Raw genomic sequence first — 14,743 nt, 5'->3', positions numbered from 1 at the left:
GACTGGTTCAAAAAGTCACCTCCATCTTAACTTTTACCTGCGCACCGCAAGACAGTTACAATCATGCCACTGATCGAATCAGATGTCCCGGCAGACTCAGATGGTCTGCCGGACCGTCTCCCATTTCCCCCGGTTACCTATTCCCATATCATGCATTGTTCCTACCATGACTGGCATCCTCGGTTTGTTCTTCGTCGGTGACTCGATTGCAAGCATATCTAACAGCAGTCCTTTACAGCTACCGCACTCTGGCTCCAAAATCGCGAGTAATTCCTCTTCCAGAAACCTTTGTATCCTACCTCCGCGCCGACGGCATCGTTTTACCCACCGAACAAGCCCCACCAACAGACGATGACGATGAAGACACCTTCTCCGACGCCGGCGACGAGGCGGCACCCGACCCGTCCGCAGAGTGGCGGGATATTCACACGCAGATTAAGGAAACCATCAGCGAGTTCGGGGGCTGGGTCACGCCGAAGCTTAACTGGAGTTCACCGAAAGACGCAACTTTCATGAACGCCACCAACGACACGAAGTGCCGCACGCCGAACGATATCTACCTCCTCCTGAAAAGCAGCGACTTCATCACGCATGACTTGGAACATCCGTTCGATGGCTGCGTTCCAGACACAACAACAGCAAATGCCACTCCACCCCAAGTACCCTACCACCTCATCCTCCGCAAATACGTCAACTTCAACCCATCTCTCGAATTCCGGTGCTTCGTCCGCAATCGGACCTTGCTCTGCATGACCCAGCGGGACCCGAACCATTTCGACTTTCTGTTCCCGATGCGAGATGCGTTGCGGTCTCGCATCCAGTCCTTCTTCGACGAGAAGCTGCGGGATACCTTCCCCGATCCCAATTTTGTGTTTGATGTGTATCTCCCGCCGCCGCATCAGCGGGTGTGGTTGATCGATATTAATCCATGGGCTCAGCGCACGGATCCATTGCTATTCAGCTGGTTAGAAATTCTACAGATGAAGGACCCCGTGGGTATTGTTGAAGATGATGATGAGACAGAGGGCTTTGTTCGGCTCTCGCTTCATGATGGGAGTATTATTACCTCGGGCCCGAATGGAATCGACGAAGGCACCGAGTCGGAGGACGAGGAAGAAGAAAGTGGTGACGATGGTGACGATGACGATCTTGCACCCTTTTTGCCGGAGCTCCGTCTGGTGAAGAAAGATGATCCGGAGGCATATGCGTTCAACTCGGCGCAGTACTCGGCGCATAAGGTACCCAAGGATGTGGTTGATGCGTCTCTAGCTGGACCTGGTGGGATGAGCGAGTTTATGGGCCAGTGGCACCAGATTTTGCAGAAACAGATGGATGAAGAGCGCGCGGCCGGCAGTGAGTCGGACTAATTGAAAACAAGCCTGGCGTGGGAGATTTGTTTGGTGTTCTAGTATCAGATCCAGCCGCATCGCTACGATGGCCGAAAACAGCCCAGCAAGGCGTTCTGACTGCGATACAAACGCTCAGTGCTGCACATTACTTGACTTGATATGTTTTGCATAGAGTTCCAAATTGATTTGGTATAGATCCATAATCTTGATGAAAGTATGTATATTCTTGCGTGGTCTGCTGCTATATACATTTCAAGCGGGACAGGTCTATACCCATCCTAGTGTATATGTATAGAATGTATGTCAACACACTCACAGCTTATGCTTCTTCTCACCGGAAGCCAACCGCCTAAACTCCTCCTGCGGCACACCACTCAAGAAGCGCTCCAGCCCCATAAACGCCTCAAGGCCATTCTGACGATCCAAGAGCTCCCGCTCAGGCCTCCGCACCAGCTCCTTGATCTTGAGCAAACTCGACTGATTCAAATGCGTACCCAGCCTGTCCTCCACCTCCTCGAGAACCTTCTTCAAGAAGCCATCCGAGTCCTCCGGCCGACCCGAAGGCGCCTTGATAACCTTGTTCACAAAGCTCGCAGCCACCAGCTCGTCACAGGTGATCCGCTTGCTCATGATAAGCGCCTCATTGGCCTTGGCGATACCGAGACGCTCCACGAAGGCGCGGCTGGCACCGCCTTCGGCGACTAGGCCCAGCGATGAGAACGGGGTGAGCAGGAAGGCATGTGGGGCGGCGTAGATGAAGTCCGCGTGCGCGATAAGGGCGGCGGACAAGCCGACGGCGGGGCCGTTGAGCGCTACCACGAGGATCTTGGAGTGGTTGTAGAAGGTGCGCGTGACGTCGACATTGTTGGACACGAAGCCTTTGACTAGCTCCCGGCGCACATTTGAGCTGAGGTCCCCGCTGGGGCGGCTGCTGGTTACGTCTGCTCCACTGTGGTAGGTATAGATGTTAGTTCGTTCAATGGATGTATTAACGTGGTCATTGGGACGTACGCAGAGAAGAAGCGGCCAGTTCCCGTCAACACGGTGATGTAGATATCATCACGCTGGTCAATCTCACGTAGCCGCTCGCCGAGCAGGTAGTACAGATCCTGATTGAGGGCGTTGAGCTTATCGGGCCGGTTAAGGGTAACGATAGCGACGCGGTCGCGGTAGGAGACGGTGATGAGCTGGTCGTTGGACATGGTGGGCAGAGTAGAGTGGATGAAAGGGCAATTGTTCAGTCTCCAGAGACACAGAAATAATAATCGTCCATTATCGTCCTTGCGGGGATCTTAAAGAGCTGGGGAAACAATTGAACAGCCGAGGCCCGCGGCTGGATCAGGTGACCAGGAATGGATGCTGAGTCATGGTCGTGGTCGAATTTGGCTTCAACCAAGTGATTGATTGATGAATGCATTCCACGACAGCAGCACCCACCATGTCGTCCCTTCTAAACAAACTGCGAGGTGGCAACCTCGAAGTATTCAAAGTCCGCTATTCCTCTCCCTCCTATTTGGGCCATTTGTACTGATCCCCTCACAGTTCGGCGTGTACATCATGTTCCCCATCGGCTGGATGTACTACTTTGGCACCAATCTCGACGACCGCTTCAGCGTCAAGGGCTTCTGGCCCACCGCCGAACAATCGCATAAGATCCCGCTCGACAAGGAAGAGATCGACCAGGAGTTGTCGCGGATGCGCATGGTGGATGCCGTGCGGAGTGAGCGACGCAAACAGCGCGAAGCCGAGGAGGCGCAAGCCAGGGCTCGGGCTGAGGCTCAGGCTGCATCACACAACGGGCAATAAGCAGATATCCATGGGTATTGCTCGGGGCCAACACGTTTGGTTCGTCTTCTCAAGGAGATGATCGTGGGTGGAAAAAGCTTCGGCATTTTTTTGGCCTTGGTCTGACAACCCAACAATCAAAAAAGATCCGCATCTCGATGGGAGTTACACAGGGGTTATTTGTACCATACGACTCTACTCAGTGCATGATGGAGTTTGGGAGTGTTTTATTATTCTCATTTCTGTACAAAATTACATAACTATGTCTCAATTATTATTATATATGCGTCTGAGCATCAACGTCACAGACGAGTACCAATTAAAGATGAAACTCTGCGTTCCTCTCACTCTATCAGCAGAGGGCGTATGTACGATCTTCCAGTCAACGGCACCGCACTGCAATGATGCAAGCCAAGAAGAACAAACCCTCCGCCTCCCAATAACGCCTCGAATGCACTGAACACCTCATAACAAATGCCGGAATTAATAATAGTCGCATCTCCCGGTCCCAACTTATAGACACATGGATCGAATCACAGCTCGCCGCCGACGAAATGCTCCGCGGGGGCGGTATTAGCCGCAGCGGCGGCAGCAGCGTTCTTCGCCGTCTCGTACACAACTTTCAAATTCTGTGTCGCCGTCTCCCCGAATACGGAATTGATGGATGCGAAGCGGGTGACCATGAGCGGGCGCTCGCCGGCCCAGTAGTAGTACAGGTGGCCGTAGATGGAACGGAGGTGATCGGGCAGGTAGATGTAGATGCCGGTAGCGATCATGGTGACGAGGGTGAGAAGGAGGGAGTCTATTTTTGACTGTTAGCATGGTCGGAGAGGTGGGAGGGAGGGGAAAAGGATCACGCACTGAAGATGATTTTTTCCGTCGGGGTGAGCATGTAGATTGCAAAGGTCACCTCGTACTGGTAGATCTTCAACCGGATCCAGCGGACCAAGGCCGTTAGGAAGTAGAGGATGATGGTCATGGCGGATGTGTAGGGAAGGATTTCTTAAGAGGTCGCGAGAGGAGGTGTGGTCGGGGCGGTAGGCCGCTTTTGATCAGGAGATTCGAGGAGTGGTACGTCCCGGAGGTTCAGGGAGGGAAGGAAGGCCGGGCGCACGGGATGATTGACACCAGAGAAAGAAGAATAAAGGACTGTGATGAATTGGTGAGAGTTCTAGATGGCCATGGCACAGGTGGTGAGAGGAGGGAAGCGACGAAGAGAGTCTAGCCGTTCACCGCCGACCATTTCCTGTCCCCCTTATCCACCAAACTCTTGGCATTAACGAACTAGATATTGAAACTGCTATGTACGAACCAACTACTGCTTCGCAAAGTGGAATGTCCGCGCGCTGCAATAATTCAACAGTCCCAATGGTCCCCATTCTCCCCCGAGACCGCTCTGCTTGATACCCCCAAAAAGCGCTGTGGGCATCGGCATCGCACCCCGATTCACCCACACGCTCCCAGCCTCAAGGCGCATAGCGATACGCTCCGCCCGCTCGGGGTCGCGGCACCACAGCGTCGCTCCGAGTCCCTGGTCAGTGTCATTAGCGCGCCGAATCACATCCTCTTCATCCTCCCACACAAGCACAGGGACGATCGGCCCAAACGGCTCTTCTTGCACTAGACGCGACTGCTCCGGCGGCCGGGACACAATGGCTGGTGACATGAAATAACCGGGTTTCTTGGTCTCTAGTTCCGCATTGCCAAGTACGAATTCATGCTGCTGGCTCCGGGAGTCTTCGAATATGGCCTTGACCTTATCGTACTGCATCTTGTTCTGAATTGGACTGAGGTATCGTTGTCCGGGGGTCAATTTCTTGCATGCTGCAGCGAATTTGTCTATGAATTCGTTGTAGATGGATGCATGCACGTAGATGCGCTTTGCAGCGACACAGACTTGGCCCGCATGGCTGAATGCTGCATGGTTGGATCAGTATGGGTTCCACTTTGCGAGGGTACTGCACTTACCATCGTCGACAATTGTTGGGATAATAGCATCAATGTCGACGTCAGGGCAGACTATCGAGGCATCATTGCCGCCACTTGCGGCTGTTAGTGACTGAAAGAGAAAAGACGGAAGGGGATATCGAACAGTTCCAACGTGACACGCTTCAGCGTCGGCGCAGCAGCTGCCATAATCTTTTTCCCCGTGGCAGACGACCCCGTGAAGGAGATCTTCGCAATTCCCGGGTGTTTCGTGATCCACGGACCCAAGCTGCCATCGCCTCCCAGGGCTTGAACAACTCCTGGAGGGAAGAAATGTTGCGCCAGCTCTGCCAGCTTGAGCGCTGTGTACGGCGTATATGGTCTGAGCAAGATCAGAGGCAGAAGCTTGATTGGGGCCCGTGCAACTTACGACGGCTTGATGATAATCGTGTTGCCAGTCGACACGGCGCTAGCAATCTTGCCCGCGGCGAGAAAGATGGGAAAGTTCCAGGGACAGATCCCGGCGACGACGCCAAGCGGGAAGTATTTCGTGACTACCTTGACTTCTTCGTCGTCGTGCGTGATATACTCGGGTAAGTCAATATTCGCTGGCGCAATTCTTAGAACTGTACAGGATCGTCAGTTCGGAAGATGGGGTGTCCATACCGATAGTCGTTAGCCACTCGTGGGCGGCGTCAACTTCTGTTTCGGCCAATTCTTTTGGCTGCCCCGTTTCCTTCGAAATCGGCTCAACCCAATCATTCTTCTGCGCAAGAAGGGCATCAGCAAACTCGTTGCATCGTCTCCGCCGCTCCTCCATGGAGGAATGCTGCCATTTCTCAAAGGCAGCATTGCCAGCGTTCACAGCCTCGTCCAGATCATCCGCAGTTGCAACGGGAACCGGCCAGAGCTTCTCCTCGTTGAAAGGGTTGATGCTGAAGTATTGCTCGTCTGACCCCTTCAATTGGCCATTAATCACCTGTAGCGGGAGGGTCGTTTAGTCTGACGAATCCCACAGAGTAGACAAAGCGCATAGCTCACGTTGTAATAGGTGTCAAAATTCAATTTGGACATGATTGTGATCTGGAAGAGGTAACTATCAGTTGGTAAATGATAAGAGGTAGAGAGAAAGAGTCCATTTTTTATTCACATATCCATTGCTTCTATCTAGTTCTAGGGGTCTGCCAGCACAGCCTCAAAATGATGGCAATTAGTAAGATAGGAAATGACTTCCCAACCTGAAGTCAAATATTGAGTTATTAATACGAGGTGGTAGTAGAAAGGGCAACTAAAGGTAATTAAAGTAAGACATGGTTACATGAGTCACTAGTCGCTAAGACTTTTTCTTTGCAGACGGAATCCGCCTCACTGGACCTAGTCAAGAAGAAATCCACAAATACTGCCATATTCACACCAGATTTCACCCTATTCATTCCGACTTGAAAGTGTACCCTGCCGGATTCCAGAAAGAGAAGAATGATATCGTATGTAGAGATATTTCATTTCATTTATCAAATATTCAAGTGGTAATATGCACTTCGATTCGAGATATGCCAAATAATAAAATCGTTCGCATACAGACGCAAAAAGTCAATCGGCGTTTGACAGTTTGTCTCGAAACTGGTGCCACAACCCAGACGATCTAGTCATTGTCGTGTCTGGGATTGACCGCGCCCCAAGAATCCTAGTAAGCGTTTGAGAGCACCGGGGTGGTATTGATGATTATTGAAAAGCGGTAAAACAACAGCTGCTGATCTGAGCGATTAATTGTATGTATAAATGGCAATGAAATAGATCGGGTTTCTCGTATATAAATAAATACAAGGGTCCTCCTATTAATTTCGGTCAATATCATTTTCCCAGTTCATCACAATGAAGCGATTATCCTCATATTTACTTGTTGTCAAAAAGGTGACGGTAAACCTGCCGCCTCGGGCAGCGATCGGCTCTGATATCACCGGGTGAGCCACTCACTAAACAGTCGAGATACCCGAACTAGAAAGGCGATGCGAACGGACTAACACCACTAGCCGGCCTAGGACGGCCAACTCCAGCTTCAACTTGATGCTGTAGACCATGGGTTTGAGCGTCGTCTGGATGACAAAGAGATTCAAGAACTCAACCGTCAGCAAGACAATGTCGAGCAGAATGATCAATACGTTGATGCCGATAAGCTGGTACAGGATGTTCGTGGTGCGATGGGTTTGGTCGTACGTCTGCATGTCCAAGCGGAACATCTTGACGGTCTCAAGGATGTATAGACCTGAAATAATGAACTCTTGCAGGGTGAAGCCGACTAGCTGGATGCGTTCCATGACCCCGTAGCCGTTGATGTAGGCAGGTTTGGTACTGAAGTTAGAGCCATAAGTCAGGACGGTGGTGGGAATGTGCAAGCAAATCGCATTAAACACGATCATAACTAGCACACGGTGCAGGACCTTGGGGTTATGTAGGACGAGGTTGAGCCGCGAATAGAGGACGACGGCCTGCCCGGTGACCATGAAATACCAGCCGATGGTCGAGAAGGTAAGCGTAAACCAGAGGGGAGCAAGCGAGTAGTATTTGAGAATGAAGCTGACAGCCTGCGGGATGACGCCGAGCACGACGGAGAGCATCAGACTCCAGAAGTACAATCCCCGATAGTGTTTGAACGTCGAGAAGATGAGGATGACGAGTTCGATTGAGTTGTACAGTGCGACCACCAGGAACGTGGTGAAGGTGACTTTGACAGCATAGTTGTTCCCGTCGTATCCTCCCCGGACGCCGTTGGTGGAATCGAAATTGAACATTTGCTCAACTCAACCGCTATGCGGCCAGACGGAGCATCAGAGGAAGCGGAGCATTGTAGACTGGATTGGTATCAGTGATAAAAGGATCGCAGGTAGCCCGAAGCCTAAGCCGGAGGGCAAATTTAGCACAGATTTCAGGGCAGCATGACCTGACGTGATTATATAAATCGGCACGGAGAACTCTGGGGATGGCATCGCAAAAAAGTGGCGACAAGCGGGGTGCTCACCTACCTCACCAGAAGCTGACCCATGGGTCGGGTTCCTTGGGCCTTGGTAGGGGTTCCGTCTCTCCAATTCGAGAAAAAGAAAATGAATCGCAACACTATGAATAATCCTACAACACGACATTTTAGCACAGTAATTACCGTTGTGACAGAATGCGTGGCTGCTTATTGCACATGGCTCAAGTGAGGCCGATTAAGGGAGAATCAGATTTACGTCGTCTATGGTCTATATAGCAAAAATACTCCGACCGGATTTCTTCAGTATTGTTACGAATAAGGTTGTTGACTCGCTCTAATAAAGAGTTTGCCGAAATAACTGCACTACAGTACTAGAGCGCTGGTCGCTGACACCTCAGGTAAATCCTTGATATTGTTATTGTAGCTCTACAGTATACCCAAGACTATGCGCCTTTTGTACCATTCAACCGCACCTTCCATGATTAAGCGAGTGACCAATGCTAGGCCCTTTCGATGGCTAGAAAACCCTCAGATTGTTGACTTTGATATCTAAAAATCATAGGAGAGATCGCTCGCCCAAATGCCTTTAATGATGTCTGATTCTCCTCAATCGTATAACGATGACCGAGGCGCAGTAGTACAATTAAAGCACTCTCTTTGTGTTTATAATGTTCAAACATTGCCTTTCTTGTGATATAGAGAATAATGATGTATGCTTGGTACAGTACGTAGCAAATGAATTCGCGGGGCTTCCCAGCAGAGCAATGACTGTCCGGACAACAACAGCAATTGACTAGCCAACACAGCCAGTATTTAAAGCACCCTGTAGACTATGAGCTCGTCGAATGAGGATTCCCTCCCCATCCCGCTTGGAAATCATATCCGCCAGCTGCAAGGTTGGGAATCGCAGGCCCACGTCTACTATTCGGCGTGTCCTCGGCCATCGAATCAGTCGCTGTTTCGTTCCGCGGTGGCCCTAACCATCCAATCCGCTCAATGCGTTCTTGTCCCCGCCGTAGGAGACGTGGTAGGTCATGCTCCGTTAGAATTTCGCCGCTATCCTTTTGTTCCCAGGCTGCCTGTGTTACTGCGGCTGCCCAGAAGTCTGCCAATTCCGCTTCACTACGCCCATGCGCATAAATCTTCCTCCATCTAGATAGTGTAGTGACATCCTCTACGAGACGGGATGACCTCCACACTGATTGCACGACCTGGTAGCGTTTCTCAAGTAGCACTATCGCCGGCCACGTCACAATCCATAGCTGTAAGATAATGCAAAGCCACCAAACGAATGTGTTGTTCCGTAGTCGGTTGATCCAATGCGGCGAGTAGATAGTGACGAATTCGTTCGGGATAGAGGCTGTTATTTTAATGCTACCGCGGTAGTTAAGCGAACGGATGTAGGACTTGAGCTCAGAACGTATAGGGTTAACATCAAAACCGTTCAGCTCTCGTATGAAAGTAAACCTATATTAGGGTCAGTCTATGATCTCTATGTCATCCTTTCAACATACGATCTGACCGGAGCAGGATCGCGACAAAACCTCTCACACCAGCCCATCAGACTAGGGATGCCTTCGTTCGAGCCATCCGAGGCTGCGCCTAGCAGACTTTGATCCTCTAACTCCTGGTTCCCGTACTCTTGTAAGTTCGTTACTAGGCCTTTGAGACGGGAAGGTTCCTCGAGAGAAGGAAACATCCCACCACGGAACGCTTCCTGACCGTCCCTATCGCGAACAACGCGTAGTTCATGCCATTCCCTATTATCGTCACTGAGGTCTAGCAAGGTGGGCGTCAAGTCAAGCGAGAAATCGAACTGCGTTTCGAATACGCGGTCTTTGCCCGTGCCCGTGGCCCTATAGCCCTCAATGTGGACGTACTGCCGCGGTGGCAGTTGGGCTTGTTGGGCAATGAGGCGATAAAGGCTGCGTGGGCTATCAGTGAGCGATGGCGATAGCGTCTTAGTCCCGGACTTCTTGCGCCAAACGACCTTCTGAGCGCCAGGAATGGAGGTTTCGACCTCGTCAGCGGATGAGGTGTCGATCACGTTATCGTAAGACGGAGGTCGGTCGCCGATAGGATTGAGAGAAATATCGGTATTGGATGGTTGCCCCATTGCACTAGATTCGTATGATTATGTTGTAGTAGAGAATCTTGTTTATGGAGATCAGCCTCGCTTATAAGATAAAGGCCTCAACCAGGTGAGAGTGAGGCTGAGCTAGCAGGTATCGGCCGCAACCACTTAGCGTATAGTGTTTAATACATGGTAACAGCGCAATATGATAAAATACAGGATCTGTTTAGGGAGCGGGGGATCAATGCCTATCTGTATATAGATTAGCGTAGTACTTTTGGCACTAATGCAATCAGTAGACTAAAGTACGCCCTGACATTTTGGGATTGAAACCTCTCGACGCCGAAATTTCAATGGCGAGTGTAGAAAGATTGGTACAGGTGACATGATGATAGATGTGCTATACTTCGCCAACGTTCAGGCCTGCTTGCTGAAAGTGTCCCTTTGCGCTTTCCCCCTTGCACCAACGATGTTAACATACTATTCGAGGAATTTATCGAATCCCTGATCCGAATCTTCTTCGTAGGATTGCCAATTCCACTGGATCAAGGCCTTGAGCTTAGCAAAGAACTCCTTAATAGGATTTAAGTCTAGGGAATATAGAGGCAAATACACTAGCTTTACGCCGGCTTCTGAGTATATCTATTCTATCCGGCACGAGTGATAAAAAGAAGCGTTGTCTCTGACTAACACGGGCTCCGGCTCAGGCCATTTCCCACAGTGCGATAGACGCTGCTTAATATAATCCTCAAAGACGGATGTGCCAGTTGAGCCTTAGAACACTTGAGACAAAACAATGTCATCTTGGGCATATATACGTAGTATCTAATATCGTCGATCATAGTGAAGTTGGGACACTTATATGTACTGAGAGCAGGCTTTGAGCAGTTTCGAGGATTTATCGAAGCGGATGATTCTGAGCCTCATGGATTCGTGAAGCTGGTGGCCTTCCAGTATTTCTCATAAAAGTGAGAGGTTTAGGCTTGTATTGAGATACTATTGCACTATTATGGACAAGTTGGGCTTTCTTGAAGAGAAAAAGCCCCGACGAGCTGGATAAGCGGCATGAGGGCCTGGAGAGCCTGGAGAGCCACAGTAACTCTCCAAGCAACACTGCCAGAATATCTGATGGTCCCGTAGACGGTCCATGCAGCAATTATCCAGCCGACCCACCATACGGTACTGTACAGGGTAGCCATTTTCCCTCGATGCTTCGGATACGCAAATTCCATGATCACGACCAAGCTGGGGTCCAGTTAGTGGCGGCGGAACCGTGTGCGGAAACCGACCTATCAGAACATTGCGACTCCGCAGTAGCAACTACACCCAAAATCCCATTCAGTGAGGTCGAAGACGCTTAAGGTAGAACTCCGGTGGGGAGAAGGATTTAGTTTGTTGGTCAAAATTATTTCGTCTAGTCTTTCCTCTTTCCTTTTTCCATCTTCCTCTTAAACATCTTCGACGGCAAAACACCCTTCATTATATGTCTCTCTTTCTCTGCTATCTGTTCTCAAAATAAATTTGGCCTCTTTGATTAGACATGCATCTTAAAGCCCCCTATCTTGAAGACACCCCAACTGCAAAGCAGTTGGTCGTCAAGGGGGCACCGTTTTTGATGCGTCCCGCAGAGCTACAGAACTCGTCGATGAGCTCGGCAGATTTCATGAAAGGAGTTTGGCCAAAGCTAGTGCAGGCAAATATCAACACCGTACTGGGCTGCGTGGCTTGGGAGCAGATTGAACCCAGTGAAGGGACCTTTGTTTTCGACGATCTCGACCGGATCCTCCAAGATGCTCGATCCCACGGTCTGCATCTCATTCTACTATGGTTTGGGTCTTTCAAAAACGGTATGCTTCATTTTTTCGTCGTCGCCGCTTGATGTCGGCGGACTTCCTTTTACTTCCTTTTCATCTTTTTTTAACAGATCATGTGGCTAGGGCTTTCAAACTATGTTCCGCATTGGGTAAAGACCAATACTCGTCGATTCCCACGAGCAAAAATCCATGATTCAAACACAGGTGGCCTCCAAATGACGGACACGCTATCCATCTTCCATGAGGAATCTGCAGCTGCCGATGCTCAAGCATTCCAGCGCCTCATGCAACACCTGAAAGAGGTAGATCAGGAGCACTCCACGGTCATCATGGTCCAGGTGGAGAATGAGGTTGGACTCCTGGGAGATTCGAGGGATCGGGGATCCGCAGCCAACGAACGATTTTGCTCACCTGTACCCTCAGCGCTCATGAACGTGTTGAAACCCATGGCAAATAACTTCCCAGACACCATACAGCGTCATCTGAGGCTTTTCAATGAGAACCCGGCAGCGGAGAATAGGTCATGGGAAGCGGTGCTTGGGCCCAGCCAGCAAACAGATGAGCTTTTCATGGCCTATCACTATGCCCTGTATCTGGAACATATTGCCAGTGCAGGGAAGGCTGCATACCCAATTCCAAGCTTTACAAACGTATGGCAGAACCTTGCTGGAGATGATGGTGATCAGACCATTGACTTGCCTGTCGTGGTGGGCGGCGGCGGGCATCCCGGAGACTATCCTTCTGGAGGTGCTGTGGCTCATGTGCTAGATATATGGCGAGCTTTCGCCCCATCGCTCGACCTTATCGCTCCGGATATCTACCTCAATGACTATGAGACGCTGTGTGCCGCTTACTTCCGGCCGGGCAATCCGCTGTTTATTCCGGAGCAGCGACGGGACGAGTACGGAGCGCGGCGGATCTGGGCGGCGTATGGTAGGTTTTACGCCCTGGGGGCATCACCGTTCGGAATCGACACGTTGGGGCCGCTCGGAGAGAATCCGTTCACCAAGCACTTTGGGCTGTTGGCCAAGGTTTCTTCCCATGTCCTCGAGGCGCAACGTGTCCCTGGCACCATGGTGGGGTTCTTCTTTGATGAGTTCACGATCCCAGATACATCCCCTCCGGTGATAGCCACCATGGGAGGCTGGCGTCTAGTTATCGAAAGAGCTTTTGTATTTGGCAAACCAGGACCCGGGTTTGGGCTCGTCATCCAGAAGGGACCCGCTCGTTTCCTCCTCGTCGGCGAAGGATTCCATGTCAGATTCGAGTCTCTGAAGAGCAATGCCTGCTTTACGGGTATTCTTCAATTCACAGAGAAGGAGGTCGTGAATGAGACGACGGGTGAGATGCGCTCGGTGCGAATGCTCAATGGTGACGAGACTCGGAGTGGAAAACTGGCTATCATGCCTGGGGAAGATCCCGATTATGGATCGTTTCCCATCTGCGTGACGATTCCTGCAGGCACTCGGATTGCTGAGTGTGAGGTGTATGCGCTAGAGGATGACGGGGCTTGAGTTATGACATACATACTTTTGGTCTGGTATTCGCTTTCTAGCCGGATGTTGCCGAGTACTTTATTAAGTGGACTTAGGACCAATCCTATGTCAAAACTGATTTCTGGAAATTACTTTCTTCGACCAGCCTTGCGGATTATCGACAATGCGGATGTAACGTTGTTGTTTCTGAGCAGCAAGGGCAACATGGTATCCGATAACTCGTGCAACTGGGGGCCCTGTGGTGTGGTCAGTCTTACTGACTTGATTCCCTAGTCTAGGCTAGGATGTAGGGCAATAATATTATACCGTCACCTAGCATTGTGGGTAGAGACGGGAGAAAGCAATGAGTTGTTGTCTCAAATATAAATAGAATGGAAAAGCTTATCTCTATTCCTTATCTTATCGGACCTTCCCTTTATCCTCACCTTCTCCCACTCCCATCTCTCTCCCTCTCTCTCCTCTCGAATGGCAGCCCTAACATGCTGCGCCCGCACCGCAGCTGGCTCCAAGCCACCATACCAACAAGATGGTTGTCTACCAGCCCACGCCTGTCCTTAGTGTCCTCACCGGCGCACCGCGCGAAACCACTCCCTCCACGCATGACCATCAACGACGCCGACGTGACAGTCTCGTACCTAAAAGGTACCGGACCGGGGGGTCAGAAGATTGTATGTGCATTCAGCCGAGAAATCCAGCTATATTCCCAGTCACAGATAACCAATACTAATACGGCATCGCGTGCAGAACAAAACCAACTCTGCCGTGCAGATCATCCACAAACCCAGCGGCGTGGTGGTTAAATGCCAAGCGACGCGGTCGCAGTCGCAGAACGAGAAGATCGCGCGTCAGTTGCTGGCGGATAAAGTAGAGGCGCGGGAGAAGGGGGAGGACAGTCGCGCGGCGATGAAGGCCGAGGCGGCGCGGAAGAAGAAGGCGAGTAAGATGAAGAAGAGTAAGAGGAAGTATCGGGATTTGTCGGAGAAGAATACGGATGAGGGTGAGGATGGGATGTCTGGTCAAGAGGGAGGGGAGGGCATTGGGGAAGAAAAGAGGCTGACCCCGGAATCGTAGCATGCTCCTTACCCACTGTAACTATATCATCGGGTTGGGGGTTTGGGTGTCTATATGTTTACCATAATCCATTGATTTCGGAACCTCATCGATTGTTGTAAAACGAGGACTTGTGAATATTCCGTACGCGGTTGGTTTGCCTTTTGTTTTAATTGACGCCCCATAGGCTGTCGCATAATCAACATTGGTACATAAATATGACCAAGGGGTCGAGTGCAAATAGTTAGTGAGCTCAGGTACAGGTTACGGGTGGAAAG

At 50.7% G+C, this 14,743-nt stretch overlaps 9 protein-coding genes across 9 annotated transcripts; 4 read left to right on the top strand and 5 right to left on the bottom strand.

The window, feature by feature from the left end:
- Nucleotides 1-63: 63 nt before the first annotated feature.
- Nucleotides 64-1,367, top strand: cdc123 (cell proliferation protein CDC123; the record flags this gene model as incomplete). Its single annotated transcript, XM_057194359.1, has 2 exons — nt 64-182; nt 239-1,367. The coding sequence occupies 2 exons, from the start codon at nt 64-66 to the stop codon at nt 1,365-1,367; spliced, it is 1,248 nt and encodes a 415-aa protein (XP_057055714.1).
- Nucleotides 1,368-1,661: 294 nt separating this feature from the next.
- Nucleotides 1,662-2,551, bottom strand: N7474_002943 (dodecenoyl-CoA isomerase; the record flags this gene model as incomplete). The annotated part of the gene is made up of 2 exons (XM_057194358.1): nt 1,662-2,298; nt 2,361-2,551. 2 exons carry the CDS (start codon nt 2,549-2,551, stop codon nt 1,662-1,664), a joined length of 828 nt encoding a protein of 275 aa, XP_057055713.1.
- A 236-nt stretch (nt 2,552-2,787) lies between these two features.
- N7474_002942 (uncharacterized protein) lies at nt 2,788-3,155 on the top strand (the record flags this gene model as incomplete). The annotated part of the gene is made up of 2 exons (XM_057194357.1): nt 2,788-2,838; nt 2,892-3,155. 2 exons carry the CDS (start codon nt 2,788-2,790, stop codon nt 3,153-3,155), a joined length of 315 nt encoding a protein of 104 aa, XP_057055712.1.
- A 512-nt stretch (nt 3,156-3,667) lies between these two features.
- Nucleotides 3,668-4,113, bottom strand: N7474_002941 (serine palmitoyltransferase small subunit family protein; the record flags this gene model as incomplete). Its single annotated transcript, XM_057194356.1, has 2 exons — nt 3,668-3,936; nt 3,996-4,113. 2 exons carry the CDS (start codon nt 4,111-4,113, stop codon nt 3,668-3,670), a joined length of 387 nt encoding a protein of 128 aa, XP_057055711.1.
- Nucleotides 4,114-4,449: 336 nt separating this feature from the next.
- N7474_002940 (aldehyde dehydrogenase family protein) lies at nt 4,450-6,134 on the bottom strand (the record flags this gene model as incomplete). Its single annotated transcript, XM_057194355.1, has 6 exons — nt 4,450-5,051; nt 5,103-5,176; nt 5,227-5,442; nt 5,491-5,686; nt 5,727-6,039; nt 6,102-6,134. The coding sequence occupies 6 exons, from the start codon at nt 6,132-6,134 to the stop codon at nt 4,450-4,452; spliced, it is 1,434 nt and encodes a 477-aa protein (XP_057055710.1).
- Nucleotides 6,135-7,033: 899 nt separating this feature from the next.
- N7474_002939 (uncharacterized protein) lies at nt 7,034-7,849 on the bottom strand (the record flags this gene model as incomplete). Its single annotated transcript, XM_057194354.1, has 1 exon — nt 7,034-7,849. One exon carries the CDS (start codon nt 7,847-7,849, stop codon nt 7,034-7,036), a length of 816 nt encoding a protein of 271 aa, XP_057055709.1.
- A 1,012-nt stretch (nt 7,850-8,861) lies between these two features.
- Nucleotides 8,862-10,147, bottom strand: N7474_002938 (uncharacterized protein; the record flags this gene model as incomplete). The annotated part of the gene is made up of 2 exons (XM_057194353.1): nt 8,862-9,498; nt 9,546-10,147. 2 exons carry the CDS (start codon nt 10,145-10,147, stop codon nt 8,862-8,864), a joined length of 1,239 nt encoding a protein of 412 aa, XP_057055708.1.
- Nucleotides 10,148-11,645: 1,498 nt separating this feature from the next.
- Nucleotides 11,646-13,433, top strand: N7474_002937 (putative beta-galactosidase; the record flags this gene model as incomplete). Its single annotated transcript, XM_057194352.1, has 2 exons — nt 11,646-11,952; nt 12,124-13,433. The coding sequence occupies 2 exons, from the start codon at nt 11,646-11,648 to the stop codon at nt 13,431-13,433; spliced, it is 1,617 nt and encodes a 538-aa protein (XP_057055707.1).
- A 461-nt stretch (nt 13,434-13,894) lies between these two features.
- Nucleotides 13,895-14,486, top strand: N7474_002936 (peptide chain release factor family protein; the record flags this gene model as incomplete). The annotated part of the gene is made up of 2 exons (XM_057194351.1): nt 13,895-14,083; nt 14,160-14,486. The coding sequence occupies 2 exons, from the start codon at nt 13,895-13,897 to the stop codon at nt 14,484-14,486; spliced, it is 516 nt and encodes a 171-aa protein (XP_057055706.1).
- Between the last annotated feature and the right edge of the window lie 257 nt (nt 14,487-14,743).

This window comes from Penicillium riverlandense (genome assembly GCF_028828495.1).
Source record: "Penicillium riverlandense strain IBT 135883 chromosome Unknown utg000002l_segment0_segment0, whole genome shotgun sequence".
Lineage (NCBI taxonomy): Eukaryota > Fungi > Ascomycota > Eurotiomycetes > Eurotiales > Aspergillaceae > Penicillium > Penicillium riverlandense.
This window is presented reverse-complemented; position numbering and strand designations above follow the sequence as displayed.